Here is a 26,739-nt window from a genome sequence, read left to right on the forward strand (position 1 = left end):
TACTATAGTTCAACTAAACATTTTTCACTGCAAAATTGATAATTAAGTTTGAAAATCTGCAGAATTTAAAATTCCATGTAGATGATTCCATAACTGTTTTAAGAATGATATTAACTTGGCTTATTTCTTGCACTTTTGTATGTTGATGGCTGAACTCATTATTTTAGGTATGTAAGTGCTTATATTTTTGTGCTAGTTGTTTGTAATGGCACTATTGTGCATTGCAAAGAGCTGCCGTCATCCTATAGTTTGTATTGAAATGATTCTTGAATTATCTCATAAAAATAAAAATATGCTCTTCATGTACATGTTTGCACAAAGCATAGTCTTCCTTAAAGTGACTTTCTTTAATATTCAGTTGCAGAGACTGAATAACACTATGCCTACAACACTTAAAAGGAAACCCGAAGGATCAACCAGACATTCAAATGGTGAAAGTACCTCCCTTAGAGAGGTTTTTACAAGTAGAGAAGAGGAAGTACTAGATAGAAAAAAATTGGTACTTTGGCGGCAGCCTTTTAGGACATCAAAGTATTTTCTTCAGGAATTGATAGTTGATCTTCAGTATTACGGTTCAAAGTAAGTAAAACCTTTTATCTGTGATTTCCAATATTTATTTAAATTATAAACAGATAGACCTAATATTGACTTTCATTTCAAAAATTGAAACATTGTATTCTGTAAATTTTAATTTTCTTAATGTGTGCATAGTACTTGTTTGTTCCTATTCTTCAACACAACTTCAGTAGCTGACAAACAAACATACAGATATTTTCTAGGATTAATAATACTGATCAAAAATGATTTTTTTTTCAAATAATATGAACAGATTTTGAATAGATAAGAAATCTACTTACTAAGTGGCAGCAGGAGAACACAAATACAAAAAAGATTTTACTTATGGAAGCTGTCAGAGCCAATGGCTCCTCCTCTCAGCAGAAGGGTTGATGGTGAAGGAAGAAAGGTGAAGGGAAAGGAACTAGAGAGGCTTAGGACAAGGGATAATAGTTTCATCAAGTCATGCAGAACCCCGGGTCGGGGGAGACTTATCGGATAGGATGAGAAGGAAAGACTGACTGTTGGGAACTGCACCAGACCAGATTTGAAAACTGGAGATCTTAAAGGCGGGAGGCAGGTTAATATGCAAGAAAGATATTTCTGCTAAAACAACGTGCACAACTTAGTAAGAGTGAAAAGCAAAGTGCATTGTATGTTACAGAGGTGGAAGGAGGACTGAAAAATCGACATGCCAGAAAATGAAAGATTCAGAAGACTAAAACAGAATAAAAAAATGGAGTAGTTACTGTGAAGAACTGCTGACATGGAAGAAATTGATGTAAATTGAGGCCAGGTGGGTGGCGAGAACCAAGGATATGTTGGAGCGCTGTTCCCACCTGTGGAGTTCTGATAAACTGGTGCCCGGGGGAAGAATCCAGATGGCCCAGTTGGTGAAACAGGCACTGAGATGATGACAGTCATATTGTAGAGCATGCTCTGCAACAGGATATTATGTATTTTCAGTATACACCCTCTGATTATGCCCATACCTATGCCATACAGGCAACACACATCATTGTGTTGCAGAGCATGCTCTACAACTTGACAGTTGTGACCTTGGTGCCTGTTTCACCACCTGAGTCACCTGACCTGAAGTCTATCCTGTACTAGAGCATGGGGATTGTTGGTTGTGTAAATTTGATACTTTATTTCTTCTCCAAGTTGCCTCATCTGTAAACAAAACTGAAAAGACAAACAATGGATCGATAGGTTGTGTAACAAACCATCGGAAGTTCTCCCATGGTGGATGATCAGCAGGTGTAAGGCTCTGCACACATTGTAGATGATACTGGTACACCAGTTGCTTGTGAAGTATTCTCCATGCTGACCTTTGAGATGTACTGCATGCCATAGCCATTTGTCTTGCACTGATATCTGGTTCTTCTTTGACAGCACCTAGTGTGTACTTTACCTGGTCAGGCATTTGGGCAGCTGCGGCTCATGAGTATACAGTCTGGGTGTTCATAAATTTTTAGATTCAGATAAATATGAGAGTGTGAAATTAATAGCATCTTCTGTATAACAGTTACGCTTATGAAGATATTTGTACAACTACAACCACCATCAACAATAATAAGATCAGTAGTAGTAGTAGTAGTAGTAGTAGTATTTATTATTATATAATTAAATGATTAATGGAAAATCTCATATAAGATGTGAAACAAATACTAACAAAGAGATAGAGGGGCTGGCCAGTACTTACCTCAGCTCAGTACAGCCGATAGATACACATAAAACAGAACTGAAAATTTACATTCCTAGCTTTCGGAACTTTGTTCCTTCATCAGGGAGGAGAGAGGGGAAAAAAAGGGAAGAAGGGAAAGTGGATTCAGTTACTCACAACCCAGGTTATGAAGCAACAGGGAAAGGTAAACAGGGAGGGTAGCAAGGATGGAGGCATGGTTGTCAGAGGGAAGCCAAAGATATTCTACTGTAAGTACTGTGCCAGCTTCAAACCAAAGAGGATGCATACAGAAGTAAAGTATAAAGATAAACACAACTATGTAGGATGAAAAGATGCGTGAATGGCTAAAGAGGAAAGGGAAAGAGGAGAAGACTGAAGAGTGAATGGGAGTGAGGTTCTTTAACGTAGGTTCAGTCCAGGGGGATGGCGGGATGAAAGGATGTGTTGGAGTGCAAGTTCCCATCTCCGCAGTTCAGAGGGACTGGTGTTGGGTGGGAGAAGCCAAATGGCACATACGGTGTAGCAGGTTCCTAGGTCCCTAGAATTATGCTGGAGGGCATGCTCCGCTACTGGGTATTGGGCATCTCCTAGGCGGACAGTTCGTCTGTGTCCGTTCATTCGCTCAGCCAGTTTGGTTGTTGTCATGCCACACAACACCTGAAAAAACTATCCACAGTGCTAGTGCAACACCTAAGAAGTGGGGTCCCTCTCCCTATCCCTCACAAACACCAACCACAACAGAACCTTCAACAAACCCCCCTCATAGCCAACAAACCTAGCCTAGCCACCCTACTCAATCTCCCCATCCCAGCACATACCCCACACAGACCAAATCTCAACTATAACCACAGTCAAATGCCACATATCACCAGTCCCAATTCAGTCCTAAACCTCTCATCCAGATCCCTCTCTCCTCCAGAGACATCTGTTCTATCAAAAGGCTTAACCTTTAGCCCCACACCTAAATTCAACCACACTGCCCTGGTTAAAGATCTCCTCTCATTCACCCGGAACCTCAACTGGAAATATCACTTCACTACCCAAACACAGCCCCCAAGCACTAGACCCAGTGTTGAACCCTGTCTAGAACAGTTTCGACTGCCTTCTCAAAGGGATCCTCCTCCCCTCCCCCAAAACCATCCCTTGCAGACATTTCAGGAATTCCTCACATCCAGTGTTGCCTCCCAGTCCTTCTTGAAGAACATCCCGACAACCCCCAACATCACCCCAGCTGAATCCCGTGCCATTAAAGAGCTGAAAATAGACCACTCTATTGTCATCCTCCCGGCGGATAAAGGCTCCACAACTGTCGTACTTGACCGTGTGGAGTATGTGGCAGAAGGACTGCGTCAACTCTCTGACACCTCAACCTACAAAGCTGTTACCCAGGATCCCATTCCCTCCATCCAGACTGAGCTGCAAAAAATCCTAAAAGTCCAAGGTCCCTCACAAGGCCTCACAACGGCTTCCATAGACTTACTCACTCCACCTGAGCCACGTACCCCTACCTTCTACCTATTACCCAAAATCCACAAAGAGAACCATCCTGGCCGTCCCATTGTAGCAGGCTTCAAATCCCCAACCGAACGTATCTCAGCTCTGGTAGACCAGCACCTACAACCTATCACCCGCAGACTCCCATCCTACATCAAAGACACAAACCACTTCCTAGAACGCCTCAAATCCATTCCCACTCCTCTCCCACCTGAAACCTTTCTTGTCACCATAGATGCTACATCCCTTTACACAAACATCCCACATACCCATGGTCTCTCTGCCCTTGAGCACTACCTCTCCCAACGCCCACCCGAAGATCTTCCAAAAACCTCGTTCCTTATCACACTTACCAACTTCATCCTCACCCATAATTACTTCACTTTTGAAGGCCAGACCTACAAACAAATCAGGGGAACGGCCATGGGAACCAGGATGGCTCCCTCCTATGCCAACCTCTTCATGGGCCGCATGGAGGAGGCTTTCCTGAAGACCCAACAGCTGCTTCCCCTGGCCTGGTATAGGTTTATAGATGACATCTTTGTGGTCTGGACTCATGGTGAAGAAACACTCCTTAATTTCCTCCATAACCTCAACTCCTTTTCGAATCTGAATTTCACCTGGTCCTTCTCCAAAACCCAAGCCACCTTCCTGGATGTTGACCTTCATCTTGTTGAAGCTCACATCCACACCTCAGTCCATATCAAACCCACAAACAAACAACAGTACCTTCACTTTGATAGCTGCCATCCTTTCCACATCAAACGCTCCCTTCCCTACAGCCTAGGTATTCGTGGCAAACGTATCTGCTCCAGTGACGAATCCCTCAACAACTACACCAATAACCTGACTAGTGCTTTCCTCTCCCGCAACTATCCTGCAGACCTTGTCCACAAACAGATTTCCCGAGCAATACATTCCTCCCCGTCCAACAACAATGTTCCTACCCCCAGACCACACAGAAGCATCCCCCTTGTCACCCAGTATTATCCTGGCCTCGAAAACATCAACAAATTACTCCGCCAGGGATATGACTTTCTCAAGTCAACCCCTGAAATGAGATCATCCCTTGACAAAATTCTCCCCACACCACCCAGAGTTGCCTTTCGTCGCCCCCCTAACCTCCGTAACATCCTTGTTAAACCCTACAATATTCCCAGACTACCTTCTCTACCCAGCGGTTCCTACCCCTGTAACCGACCCCGCTGCAAAACCTGCCCCATGCATCCGCCCACAACCACCTACTCCAGCCCCGCTACTGGTAAAACATACACAATTCAAGGCAGGGCTACGTGTGAAACTACACATGTCATTTATCAACTGACGTGCCTGCACTGCACAGCCTTTTACATCGGCATGACAACAACCAAACTGGCTGAGCGAATGAACGGACACAGACGAACTGTCCGCCTAGGAGATGCCCAATACCCAGTAGCGGAGCATGCCCTCCAGCATAATTCTAGGGACCTAGGAACCTGCTACACCGTATGTGCCATTTGGCTTCTCCCACCCAACACCAGTCCCTCTGAACTGCGGAGATGGGAACTTGCACTCCAACACATCCTTTCATCCCGCCATCCCCCTGGACTGAACCTACGTTAAAGAACCTCACTCCCATTCACTCTTCAGTCTTCTCCTCTTTCCCTTTCCTCTTTAGCCATTCACGCATCTTTTCATCCTACATAGTTGTGTTTATCTTTATACTTTACTTCTGTATGCATCCTCTTTGGTTTGAAGCTGGCACAGTACTTACAGTAGAATATCTTTGGCTTCCCTCTGACAACCATGCCTCCATCCTTGCTACCCTCCCTGTTTACCTTTCCCTGTTGCTTCATAACCTGGGTTGTGAGTAACTGAATCCACTTTCCCTTCTTCCCTTTTTTTCCCCTCTCTCCTCCCTGATGAAGGAACAAAGTTCCGAAAGCTAGGAATGTAAATTTTCAGTTCTGTTTTATGTGTATCTATCGGCTGTACTGAGCTGAGGTTATTATATAATTATATTATTTATTATTATTATTATATAACTTGTCTGAAAAAAGAAAGAATTGTTTTTGTTGAATTTTAATGTTTTGTGCGAAATTGAATGCAGTTTAGGGCAAGAACGAAATAATGTTAAAGCTTTTGCTCCTCTCTGCTTCACATTTTTGTGTAAGTGGGAGTTTGTGTGCATTTTTATTTTATTTTTTTGGATAATTGTTTAAGATCTCTAACACGTGTACTAGTTAACAAAGTAACTTCCCGGCTGAAAATTCTTACGTTGCACCCAAACAACAACTTACACTTATTACACATTTATATGTTAAATTTTTGCTTGTAGGCACACTTATTTAATTTCATCCCTTTCTCAGTCAACAGATGTGGTATGGGAGTCCTTAGTTCCTTTGTGGCTAACTTTTACAGGTAATTTTGTTTTCTGTTAACACTTGAAACAGATTCAACAGAGTTCATGTTGGCACTGCATATGAAAGCCAGTCCCTGCACAGTAAACAACAAAGTCCAAACACAAACTGCTATTTGGGGAAATGATTAAATTCAGGTTATACCATCTACCAATATGGTAATTTGGCTAGAACACAAATGAGGCACTGAGAACCATAAAGGCCAAAAGCACACCGTCATCTATCACACATTTAAGTGAATATTAGAGAAACCAGTCAGACAGCTTTTTGTGAACATTCATATATACAATGTGGACCTACAGCACAGATAAACCTGACTCACCATAAGATCAACAGATGTCAGAAGCATGAGTAAATGCTACAGTCTCACAATCGATGATGATGTGCTTTATGTTTCTCAGCACCTGAAACGAATTACTATATGACAAAAATCCAGAACTTAATAAACTCCAGTATACTACATCTCATTTAGAATTCCAGAAAATTGATTTTTCTATCAGGATAACTAGAACATGTACTGATGTCTGATCTAATTTTACTATATAGTGAATGAATTGGCAAGTCTGCAAATTGTGCTACCGTCTACAGGGATTTATGCCAAGCAAACGGGGATAAAAGTCTGCTACCGTTTGGTACCACTTGGTGGCACTGACATAAACTTGTAGTTGAGTGGTATGTGCTAGATGTGCACACTGAGAACCGTCACATTGTTAATCAGATATGTATGTTTTTGGCCTGTAAGGCAATTGCGTGATGCCAGTTGCACGTGCAAAAAAGCTCCTAAAAAGTGCGCAACTGAAGGTGTGCTTGCGACCCTGATGCCAAATTTCATGAAGTGTAGAGGATTAGCAATGTAGCGTAGTGCGGTAGATTTAAGCAGAGTCCATTCACTTCTGCAATGTGTTGTTGCAATTTCTTCAGATGGTGGTGTGATACTGCTTTCACTGACCATTTACAAAGTTCATCAATGAAACTGTCAAAGGCAACAGTTTTCTTAATTAGTTTATTTTCCTCCCGTGTCGCATATGTAATTTCTCCATAGTTATCTGCTATGACTTCCAGAGTCGTGTGAAGTTAGCACCCCTTTTTCGAGAAATATACATTTTTTTCAGAGTTCTTGATAGATATGGCATAGTTCTAGAGTTCTTTGTACAAAATTTCAATAGTTCTGCAGAATTTAGCCAAGAAAACAACAAAATTCGAAAAAATTTTCGTATCGAAAACATTTTTTGTCAATTTTCGTAAAAATTAAACTTGTACAACAGTTCTGAGGACAGTTCTGAACAGAACCCCAAGAGCTCTATCGAAAATCCCAACAACATTTTTCTATGGCGATAATGGTTTGAGATAAATTGATTTAATATGGGACACACTTTTTGTACGGAAAATATAAATATATTCGTACAACAGTTCTGATGACAGTTCTGAACACCACGTGAAGAGTTCTATCGAAAATCCTAGTGAAATTTTTTTGTGCAGGTAATAGTTTAAGAGGTAATTGCAACTTAATTAAGAATTCCATAAGAGCTCCTACTGTGAAGCTGGCACCCTTTTTTTCAGAAATGTATACTTTTTTCAGATTTCTTGATAGATATGCCATAGTTCTAGAGTTCTTTGTACAAAATTTCAATAGTTCTGCAGAATTTAGCGACTAAAACAATATTCGAAAAAATTTTCGCATCGAAAACATTCTTCGTCAATTTTCGCAAATTGTAAATAAGTACAACAGTTCTGAGCACAGTTCTGAACAGAACTCCAAGAGTTCTATCGAAAAGCCAAGTAACATTTTTTTGTGCAGCTAATAGTTTACGAGATAATTGCATTTTAATGAGAAAATCTTTTCACTTACTGTGAAGTTGGCACCCTTTTTTTTAGAAATATATATTTTTTCAGAGTTCTTGATAGATATGGAATAGTTCTAGAGTTCTTTGTACAAAATTTCAATAGTTCTGCAGAATTTAGCGAAGAAAACAACAAAATTCGAAAAAATTTTCGTATCGAAGACATTTTTTGTCGATTTTCGTAAAAATTAAGCTTGTACAACAGTTCTGAGGACAGTTCTGAACAGAACCTCAAGAGCTCTATCGAAAATACCAACAACATTTTTCTATGGCGATAATGGTTTGAGATAAATTGATTTAATATGGGACACACTTTCGCTACGGAAATTATAAATATATTCGTACAACAGTTCTGATGACAGTTCTGGACACCACGTGAAGAGTTCTATCGAAAATCCTAGTGAAATTTTTTTGTGCAGGTAATAGTTTAAGAGGTAATTGCAACTTAATTAAGAATTCCATAAGAGCTCCTACTGTGAAGCTGGCACCCTTTTTTTCAGAAATGTATACTTTTTTCAGATTTCTTGATAGATATGCCATAGTTCTAGAGTTCTTTGTACAAAATTTCAATAGTTCTGCAGAATTTAGCGACGAAAACAATATTCGAAAAAATTTTCGTATCGAAAACATTCTTCGTCAATTTTCGCAAATTATAAATAAGTACAACAGTTCTGAGCACAGTTCTGAACAGAACTCCAAGAGTTCTATCGAAAAGCCAAATAACATTTTTTTGTGCAGCTAATAGTTTACGAGATAATTGCAATTTAAGGAGAAAATCTTTTCTCTTACTGTGAAGTTGGCACCCTTTTTTTCAGAAATGTATATTATTTTCAGAGTTCTTGATAGATATGGCATAGTTCTAGAGTTCTTTGTACAAAATTTCAATAGTTCTGCAGAATTTAACGAAGAAAACAACAATACTCGAAAAAAATTTCGTATAGCAAACATTCGTTATTAATTTTCGCAAAAAGTAAATTCGGACAACAGTTCTGAGGGCAGTTCTGAACAGAACCCCAATAGTTCTATAGAATATCCTAATTACAATTTTTTGTGCAGCTAACACGTTACGATATAATTGCAATTTAACTAGGGAACCTCTTCACTTACTATGAAGTTGGAATCCTTTTCTTCAGAAATATATATATATTTTCAGAGTTCTTGATAGAAATGTCATAGTTCTAGAGTTATTTGTACAAAATTTGAATAGTCCTGCATAATTTAGCGAAAAAAGCAACAATACTCGAAAAATTTTTCGTATCGAATACATTCTTTGTCAATTTTCGCAAAAAGTAAATTCGTACAACAGTTCTGAACAGAACACCCAGAGCTCTATCGAAAATCCTAATAACATCTTTTTGTGGCGATGATAGTTTCTACGGTAATTGTTTTGATGTTAGACCCACTTTCTCCACAGAAAAAGTAAATTCGTTCAACAGTTTTGATGAACAGTTCTGGTTAACACGTCAAGACTTCTATCTATAATCATAATAACATTTTTGTGGTTGTAATAGTTTGTATGGTAATTGATTAATTGTGGGGCACTCTTACTCAAAAAAATAATAATTATGTCTGTTCGTATGCTCTCATGCCAGCTCTGGATAGCATTGTAAGAGTTCTATCGAAAAAACTAGTAACATATTCTGTGCAGGTAATTGTTTACGTAGTAACTGCCATTATTAAGGAATGCTTATGAGCATTTCCCGTGAAGTTTGAACCCCTTTTACGATAAATATAAATTTTTTTCACAGTTCTTGATATATATGCAATAGTTCTAGATTTCCCTGCTCAAAACACGAATAGTTCTACAGAATTTCGGGAAGAAAACAATAACAAAGCAAAATTTTGGTATGGTAAAAAATTATTTGTCAGTTTGGAAACAATAAATTTGTATAACAGTTCTGTTGGCAGTTCTGGATAGCACCGGAAGAGTTGCAATGAAAATGATAAGAACATTTTTGTGGCGATAATAGTTTATACAATAATTGTTTTAATCTGATACTCACTTTATCTAATATAGCAAAATTCGTAGAATAGTTCTGATGACAGTTCTGAATATCACCTACAGAGTTCTACCAAAAACTATAATAACATTATTTGTGACGATGACATTATATGAGATAATTAATGTGGGACTCACTTTTGTCAGGTAAAAGTAATAAATTCGTACAAAAGATCTGACGGCATTTCTTAATACGACCCTAAGAGTTCTACCGACAACTGTAATAACATTTTTTGTGGGGATAACAGTTAATGAGATAATAGCATTTTCGAGAGACCCACTTGGTCTACATTATAATAAATTGGCACAACCCTTTTGCTGCCAGTTCTGGATAGCACCGAAAGAGTTCTTTTAAAAACCCTCATAACATTTTTATGGTGCCAGTAGATTATGAAATAGATTGTGTGTTCACTCTGCAGTGGGTGTGCGCCGATGTGAAACTTACTGGCAGATAAAAACTGTGTGCCGGACCGGGTCTCTAACCCCAGGCTGTGACCAAAGAATATCGTCACAATATCCTTTCGTCCAGGAGTGCTTCTTCTGCAATTTTCGTAGGACAACTTCTACGAAATTGGGAACGCAGGAGATGAAGTACTGCTGGAAGTACAGCTATGAGTACGATCGTAAATTCTCACTTTTATTTTGGAAAACCGAAAATCGAAAACCGGATGTATATTCTACTAAATACAAAAAGTCTAAATGTTCAGCACTATACAAATGCCAGTACACCTTCTTAAGACTGACTGTAGTAACTGTAGGTGGAAGCGTGGGATGTGCACGCTTAGATGATTCAAGGAGAGAAGGCTCGTCAGTGCAAAACAAACAGATGGCTGAGAGAGCAGATACATTCACACGCGCCACTAACCAGATGGTGTCACACCTGTCGAGAATCGCACCAGAGGTACAATGAGCTGTGGTGGAGTGCTGTTGGCGTGGTTACTATGCAACTTACTTGATGGGCATCAATACACCGTTATATTAATGTACAATACTTGAGAAACAATGTCATTCACACACTCCAAGTTCCTTATCACTCAGTACTAGACTAAATTACCGGCCTGGTGATAAGCAGCCTGTGTACCTCACCGACTACACATCTTCGTGTTATAAGAAAAAAAAGAGAAAAATACCAAGGGACACAAAATATGAATCCGGATAAACTGGAAATCCGGATTATTGAGGACCAAATAAACGAGGTTCTTATTTACAAATTTCGAACTTCTTATTAACTTTAATACTGTATCCCCTCAACATTATAACACCTCTATCAGTCATGTATTGAATTAGGATTTAAACATACTACTTAGTTCGTTTGTACGATATATTCAGTAAATATACTTACATTTCTATACATCGTAAAGACTTTTAACTCCCGCTGTAGTGTAACTCATCAAACTTCCACACTTCCTTTCTAACTAGAACAAATGTTTGCAACAATATTAACGACATCAATTTCAAATTTATTCGTTACACACAGCACATGTTTTTATGTATCCTAGTGGCTGGTGATGTTGCAATATAACTTTCATCCATGAGGGTCCTGGGCATATTTTTAGCTGTTAGTGGGTCCTGGATGTCATGAGAGTTCAAAACAATTACTGTTTTACGTGATAAAATTCATCTGGTTCTTCCTGATTCTAAAAATATACACTTCATGTGTGCCTTTCATTGTTGTATGTATGATTCAGTATCGACGCTAATGCTCTCTTGATGAGATATGAGCCGATTGCTCGTTTTTATCCACTGTGCCCTTTCGTATTTCATTTCAGCGATTAGTTTACTTGTTTATCAACGTAGTAAGTAGTACAAAGCTAATCCAGAATGTAAACTGCACTTAAATTCTGTTTGAACTGTTTAATAGTCAGTGTCCGCTGTCTGAACGTCAAATATTAGATTAATACACTGCGCCTGGTTGCGTTATTTTATAGGAATTTTATTATTTTAAGTGGGAAGTACTAGATAATGTTGAAGAAATTCGAAGCATATTGTTCGAAGAGCATAATATTATTCGAAATTTACCTGTACCAATAGGTGCAGCCAAAGCAGCATTTGTGATGCTGTAATTACCTCATAGATAACGATTTTTGTCTATTGTAGTTTTGTATTCCAATCAGAATTTAGAGAGCATCAAAGCCTCATTTCAGCGTGAGAGAGGGGTAAAATCAATAGATGATATTGAATTGAAAGCCTTCATCAGTCTCTTGTTTTTAATTGTTGTTAACAAAAGTAACAGATAAAGCCTGGAAGATCTGTGTGGAACTGATGGTGATGGCATTGAAAAATTTCACCTCGCAAACGAACATAAAACGTTTCAAATTTATTCTGGAGAGCCTTAGATTTTACAGTCGCGCTATTCGTGATGAAAGGAGACAATTAGACAAGCTAACAGCTATTCGGGAAATATTTACTGTGTTTGTACGCAACTACCACAAATCTTAAACCTCGGAGAATATGTTACAGTAGGCAAGAAGCTGGAAGTATTCTGTGGAAGGTACAGTTTTCGCCAATATGTATCAATCAAAACAAACGAGTATGGATTCTTAAGTGTGGATTCTTAAGTATTTTACCTGTAAAATTTGGAAATATACGCTGTGTTGCAACCAGAAGGATTTACCAACTGAGCAATAAACAATTTGATGTTGTTCTGTGACTGTGTAAACCTATATATCAGTCAGGTCGAAATGTGAAAGCGGACAACTGGTTTACTAGTACTGGAATGATAATAGAGCTATGAAGGGAGAGTTTTTCTTCTGTTGGCATGATGAAGAAAAACAAGTGTGGAGATTTCTCTAGAGTTTGCTATCAGTAAAAGAAGGGCTGCCCACATTTCCTTTTTTGACTTCCACAAGACTGAACTCTAGTTTCCTCCGTACCTAAAAGGGGAAGTGAGTGATCCAGGCATCACGTTTGCATGAAGATAATTCGATAGATGCTGACATTGTAGATAAACGGAAGCCATCCACCGTAAATTTTAAAATAGCGTTAAGTGTGGTATTTTCACAGTGGATAAGCCGAATGCTTTGTACAACGCTGCAAGAAATGTACGCCGCTGGTCAATGGTTGTATTTTTGTAATGATCAGTACAGTTGGAATCTATGCACAAGTGATTTATTGTGGCAACAGGAAGAATTGTATCAAAAGGAAAGGGTTCCTGAATCAGCTTTGTTATACAATGTTGTTTTCTTCGCTAAATTCTGCATAACTATTGAAATTTTGTACCGAGAACTCTATAACTATGACTTATCTATCAAGAACTCTGAAAAAAATATATATTTCTGAAAAAAAGGGTGCCAGCTTCACAGTAGGAGCTCTTATGGGGTTCTTAATTAAGTTGCGATTACCTCTTAAACTATTACCTGCACTAAAAAATTCTGCTAGGAATTTCGATAGAACTCTTCACGTGGTGTCCAGAACTGTCATCAGAACTGTTGTACGAATATATTTATATTTTCTGTAGAGAAAGTGTCTCCCACATTAAATCAATTTATCACAAACTATTATCGCCATAGAAAAATGTTATTAGGATTTTCGATAGAGCTCTTGAGGTTCTGTTCAGAACTGTCCTCAGAACTGTTGCACCAGTTTAATTTTTGCGAAAATTGACAAAAAATGATTTCGATAGAAAATTTTTTTCGAGTATTGTTGTTTTCTTCCCTAAATTCTGCAGAACTATTGAAATTTTGTACAAAGAACTCTAGAACTATGGCATACCTGTCAAGAACTGTGAAAGAAATATACATTTCTGAAGAAAAGGGTGCCAACTTCACAGTAAATGAAAAGATTTTCACCTTAAATTGCAATTATTTCGTAAACTATTAGCTGCACAAAAAAATGTTAATTGGGTTTTCGATAGAACTCTTGGAGTTCTGTTCAGAACTGTGCTCGGAACTGTTGTACTTATTTACAATTTGCGAAAATAGACGAAGAATGTTTTCGATACGAAAATTTTTTCGAATATTGTTTACGTCGCTAAATTTTGCAGAACTATTGAAATTTTTTACAAAGAACTCTAGAACTAAGGCATATCTATCAAGAAATCTGAAAAAAGTATACATTTCTGAAAAAAAGGGTGCCAACTTCACAGTAAGTGAAAAGATTTTCTCCTTAAATTGCAATTATCTCGTAAACTATTAGCTGCACAAAAAAATGTTAATAGGGTTTTCGATAGAACTCTTGGAGTTCTGTTCAGAACTGTGCTCAGAACTGTTGTACTTATTTACAATTTGCGAAAATTGACGAAGAATGTCTTCGATTCGAAAATTTTTTCGAATATTGTTTTCGTCGCTAAATTTTGCAGAACTGTTGAAATTTTGTACAAAGAACTCTATAACTATGGCATATCTATCAAGAAATCTGAAAAAAGTATACATTTGTGAAAAAAATGGTGCCAACTTCACATTGAGTGAAAAGATTTTCTCATTAAAATGCAATTATCTCGTAAACTATTAGCTGCACAAAAAAATGTTACTTGGATTTTCGAAAGAACTCTTGGAGCTCTGTTCAGAACTGTGTTCTGAACTCTTGTACTTATTTACATTTTGCGGAAATTGCTAAAGATTGTTTTCGATACGAAAATTTTTTCGAGTATTGTTGTTTTCGTCGCTAAATTCTGCAGAACTATTGAAATTTTGTTCAAAGAACTCTAGAACTATGCCATATCTATCAAGAACTCTGAAAAAAATATATCTTTCTGAAAAAAAGGGTGCCAACTTCACAGTAAGTGAAAAGATTTTCTCATTAAAATGCAATTATCTCGTAAACTATTAGCTGCACAAAAAAACGTTAATAGTGTTTTCGATAGAACTCTTGGAGTTCTGTTCAGAACTGTGCTCAGAACTGTTGTACTTATTTACAATTTGCGAAAATTGACGAAGAATGTCTTCGATTCGAAAATTTTTTCGAATATTGTTTTCGTCGCTAAATTTTGCAGAGCTATTGAAATTTTGTACAAAGAACTCTATAACTATGGCATATCTATCAAGAAATCTGAAAAAAGTATACATTTGTGAAAAAAATGGTGCCAACTTCACAGTGAGTGAAAAGATTTTCTCATTAAAATGCAATTATCTCGTAAACTATTAGCTGCACAAAAAAATGTTACTTGGATTTTCGAAAGAACTCTTGGAGCTCTGTTCAGAACTGTGTTCTGAACTCTTGTACTTATTTACATTTTGCGGAAATTGCTAAAGATTGTTTTCGATACGAAAATTTTTTCGAGTATTTTTGTTTTCGTCACTAAATTCTGCAGAACTATTGAAATTTTGTTCAAAGAACTCTAGAACTATGCCATATCTATCAAGAACTCTGAAAAAAATATATCTTTCTGAAAAAAAGGGTGCCAACTTCACAGTAAGTGAAAAGATTTTCTCATTAAAATGCAATTATCTCGTAAACTATTAGCTGCACAAAAAAACGTTACTGGGATTTTCGAAAGAACTCTTGGAGCTCTGTTCAGAACTGTGCTCAGAACTCTTGTACTTATTTACATTTTGCGGAAATTGCCAAAGAACGTTTTCGATACGAAAATTTTTTCGAATATTGTTGTTTTCTTCGCTAAATTCTGCATAACTATTGAAATTTTGTACAAAGAACTCTAGAACTATGCCATATCTATCAAGAACTCTGAAAAAAATGTATATTTCTCGAAAAAGGGGTGCTAACTTCACACGACTGACTTCCAGGCCAAGTGTCTGTAAAGACAGTCCTCCCTTTCCAAGGCAGTCACCACATACTTGAAACAAACAAGTCTCTCCCTTTATCGCTTCCTGAACACGGGGTCCCGGGTTCGATTCCCAACGGGGTCAGGGATTTTCACCTGCCTCAAGATGACTGGGTGTTTGTGTTGTCCTCATCATTTCATCATCATTCATGAAAGTGGTGAGATTGGACTGAGCAAAGTTTGGGAATTTGCACAGGCAATGATAACAGCACAGTTGAGCGCCCCACAAACCAAACATAATCCTTATCATCTCCCTTTATGTCACAGACTACTATTGACTTGACACGCCAACCATTGTGTCATATGTCACATGCTCCTGTAAGTTCTTCACAGTTACCACACAAAGTTCGAAATACGCGCAGTACTGACATACAGACATCTCTAGGTGGGTATGAAACTACCCACTTAGGTCGTAGTGCATAAAATTTGGTCTTCCAATATGTGAAGTTGTATAGTAGCTCTTATAAATTGCAGAAAATTCTTTAATGCTGTGAGCCATGTAACTCTTCACTTTCACAAGTTTTTGACCTTCAACTGTTATAGTTATAGTGTCCTTCTTGCTGGCACTCAGGCGAGAACAATCCCATTTATCTTCCAGAAGAAATCTGCACTTTTTGAACTAGAGCTGCTTCTACAGGTTGACCGTAATAGGGATCTGGTCTTCCAAAGACTACTTTTACTGAGCTCACATTTCCTGATTTGTCTACCATTTACTTTGATGCTGATGGAATGTGGTTCAAAATTGCTTTCTTTGAAAATGTCTCAGGAATAATAATTAAAACTCGCACCTTTTCACTGTAGGATGCACAGTATTCAACAGCTGAATTGATATTTGTGAAAAATCCCTGGCAAGAGGTGCAACAGTGCTTTGATTCATTTTCTGCTGAATATGGAATATCTACTTCGAAGAGTGTGGTCACTTTTGCTGTAGTGTATTCATCCATAGCTTTAGTAATTTCTCTGTGCTTTCTTGATGCATAGAGCTTATGACTCGACTTAACTGACCACGGTTTCTGAACAGGACTAACACCTACCTCTGTAGTTGAATAATTCAAGGTATTTAATTCTTCCTCTATTGATGCAAAATCTGCATCATCTGCACCATGGGAGGCTTTACCTTGTTCAGGCACTATCATTGTTGTTATTCTGTCAAAACATTTAGAACACACAAAGTCGTCACTGGAAACATCTTCACTTTACAGCAGAGTCTTCAAATGAAAACATTTATTCTCAACCTGAGCAAAGTCTGTTTTTGTTGTTTGTTTTATATATCACTCTTTTATGGATAAGCAAATAGTGAGCACACTTCACTCTCCTGTGGTCCCAGTCAGAAGACATTTCAAAAAGTCCTTTTCACAAAACTCACTGCAGCTGTGTCAACTGACAAATTCCTCACAAAAACACACAACGCACTGGATGGTCTCAAATTTCTTACAAGCCTCTTCAGTAAACAAATAAGCATTGAACAACTGCAATACAGAAACCTGCAATGAACAACCACAACAAAGTGAAAGAAATAACTGCAACAAAGACGATAGAAATAAACATTGTAACAAAGAAAGTAGAAAGAAACAACTTCAGTGAAGACATACAATACCCTTAAAAGTTAATTTTTTTTTAAAAAAAATAAAACCTATCCAATTTAAAAGTTGAAGCTCTCCTTTACAGACATGGTACTAATCAACAGAAAAAAATCTAACTTTTCTGGATTAGCATTTTTGAAATAAAATCTGTAGATTATAAAAAAAATTCAAAGCCAACAGTAAAAGAACTTTGACAGATATGTCCAAACGGAAGATACCATTGTAATCATAAAGCAATTATCTTTCAAATAAAACAAAACTGTAATCAATTATTTAGAACTGTTAGAGATACAGCATATTAAAAATTTTTCCAAAATTTGCATCTTCAGAATGGTGTTCACAGTGTCATCTTTGGGGGCCTGTATCTCGGGACAGGTGTTGTAAAAAAGGAAAAATGTTTTTAACGTTCAATGTAGTAATCCTTGGTATTTTCATGAAGTATGGTTTGTGTATATATGATCTCCTTGAAGTTCGTTTTTCCCAGTTAAATGTATCCTAAAGAAATGTACCATTTTAAATGAAACTCTATTGTTCAGACTCAATAATTTGCAACAGGTTATGGGCTCAGGCTACATGAAACTGAACAAATACAGTTTTTTTCAAGTTTGATTCAATTCAGTGTGTGCTGGTAGAAACTATCTGTTGTTGAATCTAGCTGTATGGTAAGAATATGGCTGCAAACGGAGTCTATGAAGTGATTATCAATAAACTCGAAAGGCCTGAAAATTGAAATTGGGCAAAATGAAAATGGCATATATCTATGGTACTCCATTCGTATGAACTGGAAGACATTATTATCGGTATGCGTGAACCCACGGTGCTGCCTCGGGAACCAACAAGTGAACAGAAGGCAGCGTATGCAGAATGGCAAAAGAATGACGTGAAAGCGGCAAGTTTGATAGCAAGTGCGCTAAGCAAAGCAGTAGCTGAACTTGTATTGACGTGCAGAAACTCGAAAGAAATGTGGAACAAACTGCATGTGAGATTTGAATGTAGTAGCATGCAACGCTTGAACATGTTAATTGAAACATTCTTCCATTTCAAATGTGACTAAGCAGAAGATATTAGCTCACATGTTGCTAAGTTACAAAAGCTATTTGTAAATTTAAATGATGAATTAATGAAACATGAAGAGAATACGTTGTCTGAAAGAATATTAAATGGTCGAATTTTATCTAGTCTGGGAAAGGAATATGATAATTTTAAAGATCTCTGGGACATACTACTGGCTGAAAACCAGAATTTGAACTTCCTTATTGAAAAACTTTGTGCTATTGAACTGCGTGAACAAAGTACAATGGATGTAACTGCATTGGTTGCGTATAACTCACGAAATAGGAAGATGTCAATGGACCAATGAGTACAGTGTCGTTTGGAGGTGCTAGATATTATGTATGTTTTATAGATGATTTCAGTAAATTTCGTCGAATTTTCTTTCTTAAGCACAAACATGAAGTGTACGATATGCTTAAGCAGTTTTTAAATGAAGCACAAACCAGACGACATGTTGTTAAACAATTTCGATGTGATGGAGGCAAGGAATTGAACAACTACTTCATTAAGAAATTACTCATGGATAAAGGATTAGAATTACTGATTTCTCCACCGTATACTCCTGAACAAAGCTGTGTGGCCGAACGTGAAAACAGAACAATTGTTGAAGCCGCATGTTCGATGCTAAACACAAGTAAACTACCAAGAGGACTGTGGGCAGAAGCAGGCAATACAGCCATCTCTATTTTAAATCGTACTGGAAGGTCTTTAGTTCCAGACAAATTTCCATATGAGTTGTGGTACAAACCATCAATGTGAAAACTTGATCATCTCAGAATTTTTGGCACAGGTTGCTATGTCCATATAAGCAAATAATTCCGTTCAAAATTTGATGACAAAGCTGTTTTTGGACAACTCGTTTGGTATGTAAATGGCAAATATGGATTTTGGGTCTGGGTTCCTTCCAAAAGGAAAGTTGGTTTGAGTCGTGATACAAAATTTAAACCAGAGATAGTGTGTAGCTCCTACAGTGATCACATTACCTTAGACATTCCTCGTCAGTCTGCTTCTGGAGGAAGCCAAAGTGAAGAAAACCTTAACGGTCTTGAACCTGGAGGAAGTTAGGATCAGATGGCAATAACAAAAAATCAGCAGAATTCCAGAAAGCCAGAGCATCAGAATCTTCTAACATAGATGAACTGGAGAACAGAAGACAATGAAGAAAACCAGCCTGGATAGAAAATGGTGAGTTCTTGATGTTTTCAAAACTTACTGCTCGCGAACAAAAAGATCTAAACTGTTTTTCTGATGTATTACAGTCGAATAAGAAAGCAAATTGGATGCAAGCTATCAATGAAGAACTAGAATCACTAAAGAGAAACAATACTTGGGTGTTAGTTGAACATCCTATAAATGCCAAAGTATTACAAAATCGTTGGGTTCTACATCGAAAAATTTCAGCTGATCGAAACACTTGCTTCAAAGCCCGATTAGTTGCTAAAGGATATATTCAACAAGCAGGAATAGATTATGAAGATACATTTAGTCCTGTTGCACGTTATGACACCATTAGAGTTTTGCTAGTGGTAGCTGCTTTAAAAAAAAACTGGTGTTGAAACAGTTTTATGTGAAGACGACATTTTTGAACGGAATACTTAAAGATGAAGTATACATGGAACGACCAGAAGGCTTTGAAGATAGTTTGCATCGAGTGTGTCTCCTGAAACGGAGTCTCTATGGACTAAAACAAGCACCACGCTGCTGGAACAAACGGTTTATGGGTGTTATGGAGAAAGCAGGTTTTTGGAAGAGTGCTGCAGATCCTTGTTTGTTTTATGGCAAAGGCATTGAAAAAAGACTTTATGTAGCTATTTACATTGATGACGGCCTAATTGTTGGCAGTGACGAAGAAGAAATAACAGCATTTCTGAACACTTTACAATGTGAATTTGATATAACATTAGGGACTCTTGACAGTTTTCTTGGCATAAAAATAAAACAAAATTAAAATGGAGCAATTATGATAAGTCCAGAAAAGTACACGAAAGAAATACTGGAAAGATTTCGAATGGCAGAGTGTAACATGAATTCAACTCCCATTGGATATGAAGAAAATGATCAGAATGAAACCGAAGCAATTTCGTCCTCCATTCCCTATAGCGAGGCAACTGGATGTCATATGTATTTCTCAATAGCAACTTGTCCAGACATTGCTATCAATAAAGGTGCTTGAGCTATGAGAAAACTAACTGTTTCAGACTGGAGCCGAGTTAAATGCATATTTCGGTATCTGTATGGTACATTAAATTATGGCATTATCTATGGTAGAGAAGAAAATCTGAGAATTTACAGTGATGCTGATTTTGCTGGAGACAAGCAGACAAGACGTTCAACAACTGGTATTGTGGCAAAGTACCACGGAGGGGCAATATCATGGACAAGTTAGTTGCAGAAGGTAGTGGCTACATCTACAACTGAAGCAGAAATCATTTCAGCAAGTGAAGGAGCCAAAGAAGTAATTTGGTTACGTCGTTTACTAAATGACTTAGTTGAAATGCCGGAACAACCTCCAACACTTTATATTGACAATGCCAGTGCATTAAAATTGGGGAAAAACCCTGAATATCATCGTCTGTCAAAACACACAGAGGTCCGACACTTCTATGTTCGTGATAGATTTCTGAATGGTGAAATTTTGGTAGAACATATAAATGGACAAAGCCACTTGAGCGAGTTTGATTTAACTTGCTGCGTGCAGAAATTGGTGTGAAGGAAGTCAAACAGTAACTCTTTGTTTTCATATGACTGTTTTATTTATCCTTTTGGAGGAAGTGTTGTAAAAAAGGAAAAATGTTTTTATCGTTCAATGTAGTATTCCTTGGTATTTTCATGAAGTATGTTTTGTGTATATAGGATCTCCTCGAAGTCCGTTTTTTCCAGTTAAGTGCCAAATCTGTATCCTAAGAAATAGACCATTTTAAATGAAATTGTATTGTTCAGACTTAATAATTTGCAACAACAGGAATTTTTTTGGGACAAACAAAAAATGCATGTTTTTTACTTACTCCTGAATTTTAACATATGCTAAATTCAATAACATCAGAGACTATAAAGGTAACCCCCCTGCCTGAAGTGATATGGATTATGCCTCTATTGTCTCCAACCTGTACAAGGAAAAATTGTCATCATAATAAAAATAAGAGAAATCAGACAACATACAGAAAGATAAGTGTTTATTTTTCTCACACACAGTTGGTTTGGAATGATAAACAGTCTGAAGATGCTTTGAAGGACCCTCTGCCTTGCACTTATGTGTGAATAGCAGAGTCCTGATGTAGATGTAATGTGTTCAGCGAGGAAAGTAATCGGGGCATACAGTAAAGAAAGGAGATGGTGTGGCTTGCACTTGAAGCCTGATGTTGGCAAGAGAAAGCAAAATGTGGTGGAAGCATAGTTCAGAAAGTTTGAATTAATTCTGTTGTTTATATTCATATGTTCAGGCTCTTAGGGGATGTTATGGTAACAGGTGTATCACCAAGCTTTATGCAAGAAAGTAACGCTCAAGATTTAGTATGATTTGCTGGCTGCTGAGGGTGATTTACTTTGTGAGAAAGTCTCAGGGTTACCCTACCTTCTGTCAGAACCATACTGGCCGCAAGTGCGCATCTGGGGGGGATTTATATGTTTGTTTGGACAGCTGTCATCAGCAATTGGATGCTCTCCGTACCACATTAGCAACAATAGTAGTGTGTTGTCAATAACCCCAGCACTCTCTATTTGCAATTTTTATTTTTCCCCCAGGCAGGACATTTACCAGGGTGTATACGACCCGGGACAACTGAGAAATCCGGGAAGAACCTGGGAATTTTTTCATCCGGGAGAAAACCGGGAAAAGCCCGGGAATTTTTCATTGTTTTAGCCTTCAGTTAAAATTTTGTAATTTTGACTGTAGAATTGATTCTCTAGCAAAGAATGTTGTATCCTGCTACTCGAGAATGATACTGCAGCAATAAAATATGAACGAGAGGGAAAAAAATAAAACTTTAGTGGCAAAGGAAATTTACAATTTACAACAACAAAACACCGTGCACGCACAACGTCTGCAAATAGCAAAAATATGTCAAAGACCTTAGGGCGCAGACTGTAATTCTTCGTAACAATAAACTGCTTTCTATGAGTATGACGTCACAACTGTTCACGTTGGGTTCGTTTGACCAGTTGCCAGCGGTCTGTTGCACATGCTCATTTGACTCGCGTATAAGCAGTACCTTCTCCCGTTTCTTGAAGTTTGGCTGTTAGCTGTATCGGTAGTTGCAGCAAGCAGCCAGATGCAAACGAGAAAAATTTTTCTCCCGCGGCCTACCTGCCAGATTCACGCTTGCACAGAGTTGTCCGAGTTGTAGTGGGAAGGGGGCTAACCTCCATGTGACCCGTGTTTACATTAAGTGATTTCGCTGCTTCTCTTCGTGTACAGCTCCCACATCAAATGAAAACAAAATGGATTTCTGTGGCCGAGAGCTATCAAGTGAATTAAAATACATTCACATAATTATGTAGGGCAAAAATATATTATTAATTTCAGTTTTCTGATTTTACTTTATTTCCAAGTTAGTAGCAGTCAAGCATTAATCGCCTTGCAGAACAGTGAAGTTTGCTAAAGTAATTTGGCTTTATTAATCTTTCCGCTGAGGCAATCATTTTATTTGAAACGAAGTGTTTCATTCTACAGTATTGCCTAGTTCCAACTGTTCGCTGAATTTCAAGTGCACGTTATCACCTTCTGCCATATATGGCATTATGCCATAATAAAGAACCAAAATGAGATCGCAAGAGTACTGGTACTCCAAGAAAATTTACATCCCAAAAACCACACTGAAAAGCTTAATATCAGATGGGACCTACTTCAGTGTGAATCTGGAAAAAGCCAATTTGCACTTCAAGCTGAATTATGCAGTTTAGAATGGTTTACGAAATTTCGATGCTCTTTGAGTATTCTCTGATGCCGTTTCTTTTATGGTGTAATGTAAGCTCTGTTAGTGCTTTATACACGAACATGCGGGCTTCCTACACCGCTACAGTTGCACACGCACAATAATGCCTGTTTTCTGTTTCTTTCTGGCAACTGGTAAATCGAACCTATTTCTAACAGTCTCCAGATAGTATTGCGAACGGTGGTTAGAAAAGCGTTACTTTCAAAGTAAATTTCTTTTTACGCAAGATGAATTATGTTACGTGTGAGAAAGTGGGATGGATATCTAAATCACAGAGCGTTCAAAACTGAACAGTTTGAGAACCAGCCACTTACAAGAATTTCGAGCCGAGACATTTATGTCAGAATTTTAAATTTACTGGGACATTTGTGTGATGTATCTGAAAGTATAACACACGCAAAAAAAAAAAAAAAATAAATAAATAAATAAATAAAATAAAATAAAAATCAATATTACGTGTGAAAGCTTAGCTTCTGTTGTAGCGTGTTAATCTTAGAGACCAAAATTATATGTGAAAGCTTAGCTTTTCTTGTAGATATACGATACTGTGTACATTAATGTAAACCGTTAACTTCTCCTCTTGCCTGTTCACGCTATGTGACCAGTGGTCTTGCTATTGACTTACTAAAACACTTGTCCTATGCTCTGAATAGCTGCTGTGATTGGCTGGCGAGATCTCGTGGCTTGAGATATGACTCGCTTACAAAAGGACATCGCAACCTCGGTTTCAACGCTGCGGAAACTAACGCGCTGTGTTTGGTGCAATTCGAATTTATACTTTCGTAATACGAAAATATGCAGCGTGTATGTTGCTGCAAATCAAAGAAGGTCTTTCCAAAACTTCTCTCCTTTTTTATTAAAAGTCTCTCCAAAACTTCTGTGCCCCGTCTTTTCTTTTTTTTCCGGGAAGTTCTACGCGATTGTATAAAACATTAACCATTCAAAGGATTGATAAGTTTTACAGTTCCGAGGGAAAATCTACGGAAAACCTACTGTCACTTAGCACAGAAAAAGTGTATTTTCGCCTGGGGAAAAGCATATTTTTTAAACGGGATATCCGGGAGAAATCCGGGAATTTTTTTTCTATGTCCCCGTATACACCCTGTTTACCCACCATGAATTAGAATTAAGGACCTTAGTCAATTAAACTCCCCCCCCCCCCCCTCCCTCCAACTCCCACCACCACTTCTTATCATTCTTAGGAATTTTAACAGACACCACTACTTACAAGGGAGTACCATGTGGCATGAGCCTTCTGATTGACCAGCTTTCTTAGAAAATCTTCATCTTTGTGTCTTCAATTATAGTACCCCTGCCCACTTTAGTGTAGCTCATGATACCTTCTCAGCTATTGGCCTTATGATCTTTTTCTCCTATCTTGCAGCTTCACCACAACAATTGCTATATGATGATGTTTGTGACCATGATCACTTTCCTGTGATACACTCTCTTCCTCATCAACACCCGATGGACCAGTTGCCACGATGGGCTCTCCAAAGGCCCAGCTGGCAATTATATACCTCAACCATCACCTCTGTCCCCTCTCCATTACTTTATATGGACAAGATTTTCAAAGACGTCTCCAATGTGATCTGCCACACCACTGGAACTGGTATCCCCTTTACTTTAAGAAATTCAATAACCTGTCACATTATGTATTTTTATTTATACCAGTACGCATTTCTACCTTTCACCCATCTTTGATTGGCAACATATTTAAATATTCTGGTAGGAAATTGCTTTAAAAAAATAATCAATTGCAGTTCGATGACAATATTATTAAAAGGATAATTGCTACTCATAATACAGCGCAAATACTGAATCACTGATAGGCACAACAAAAACACTGTCGAACAAGAAAGCTTTAGGCCAAAAAGGCCTTCAAACTGCTTTCATGGCAGAGGTGATTGGCTGGGGTTGCGGTCTTCCACCACACGCAGGGCCCTGAGAGCCCTCAGCCCACCTATTCGTCCCTCTTTCAACCAGTTTTTAGTTACTTTTAAATGCAATTAGCCCTTTTTTTCTGTTGTACCTTATTTCACGTTTTTAGGACCATTCCTTCATATAACCCTCTCATGTAGGCAAGACCATAAGGATTCTGTCCCTCAACACTAGCTAATGAAAAAAGAGTGGTGGTACAGGTTTTTATTCTTCCATTTCTTCCAGGGTTTTATTCTTCCTCTGAAAGTGAGTAACATTCCTATCATTAACACTTTGACTACAACAAATCAGGGCTGGGGCGGTTGTGTTAGGGATGCTTCTTGCTGCATTTTAAACCCCTGGGACCACTAGACCTTGCCCACCCACGTAAAGACCTGATTCTCTGTCGTCAACAGGCACAAAGTAGTGGGACCTTTCATGGGCAATGATTGTATCTCGTATAAGAAATCCTGTCTGCAGGTCAGCTAGCAGGAGACACAGGCCGCATGTTGGGTAAAACCCAACAGTTTGAATGAATAGCCAAGGATAGTCACCATGACTGAACTAACTGAATAAAGAAAATATGAAAGAAGGGCAGTTTTAAAGACAAAAATTAGGTGAGTGAATGAGTGAAAGTGTTCCTTTGTTACAAGATTTAGTTCACAAGTTATTAAATGCTAAAATAAAATTTTTGTTTATAAAATGATCCATAAAAAGTAATAACTCGATCACAAATGCCTTAAGTAATTCAGACAAATATATCAAGAGCTCAGATGGAAACCCGGTTCTAAGCAAAGAGGGGAAAGCAGAAAGGTGGAAGGAGTATATAGAGGGTCTATACAAGGGTCTATACAAGGGCGATGTACTTGAGGACAATATAATGGAAATGGAAGAGGATGTAGATGAAGATGAAATGGGAGATGTGATACTGCGTGAAGAGTTTGACAGAGCACTGAAAGACCTGAGTCGAAACAAGGCCCCCGGGAATAGACAACATTCCATCAGAACTACTGACGGCCTTGGGAGAGCCAGTCCTGACAAAACTCTACCATCTGGTGAGCAAGATGTATGAGACAGGTGAAATACCCTCAGACTTAAAGAAGAATATAGTAATTCCAATCCCAAAGAAAGCAGGTGTTGACAGATTTGAAAATTACCGAACTATCAGTTTAATAAGTCACGGCTGCAAAATACTAACGCAAATTCTTTACAGACGAATGGAAAAACTGGTAGAAGCCGACCTCAGGGATGATCAGTTTGGACTCCACAGAAATATTGGAACACGTGAGGCAATACTGACCCTATGACTTATCTTAGAAGAAAGATAAAGGAAAGGCAAACCTACGTTTCTAGCATTTGTAGACTTAGAGAAAGCTTTTGACAATGTTGACTGGAATCCGCTCTTTCAAATTCTGAAGGTGGCAGGGGTAAAATATAGGGAGCGAAAGGCTATTTACAATTTGTATAGAAACCAAATGGCAGTTATAAGAGTTGAGGGGCATGAAAGGGAAGCGGTGGTTGGGAAGGGAGTGAGACGGTTGTAGCCTCTCCTCGATGC

At 38.0% G+C, this 26,739-nt stretch overlaps 1 protein-coding gene across 2 annotated transcripts in view; it reads left to right on the forward strand.

The window, feature by feature from the left end:
* Positions 1 to 26,739, forward strand: part of LOC124711378 (vacuole membrane protein 1) — a 109,112-nt gene that overhangs the window by 40,072 nt on the left and 42,301 nt on the right. For both annotated transcript variants that reach the window (XM_047241430.1, XM_047241431.1), the window contains one exon: positions 359 to 579. In XM_047241430.1, coding sequence (XP_047097386.1) covers positions 359 to 579 — 221 coding nt within the window. The remainder of the gene's footprint in view (positions 1 to 358; positions 580 to 26,739) is intronic.

The sequence above is a fragment of the Schistocerca piceifrons genome, chromosome 8 (assembly GCF_021461385.2).
Source record: "Schistocerca piceifrons isolate TAMUIC-IGC-003096 chromosome 8, iqSchPice1.1, whole genome shotgun sequence".
Classification (NCBI taxonomy): Eukaryota; Metazoa; Arthropoda; class Insecta; order Orthoptera; family Acrididae; genus Schistocerca; species Schistocerca piceifrons.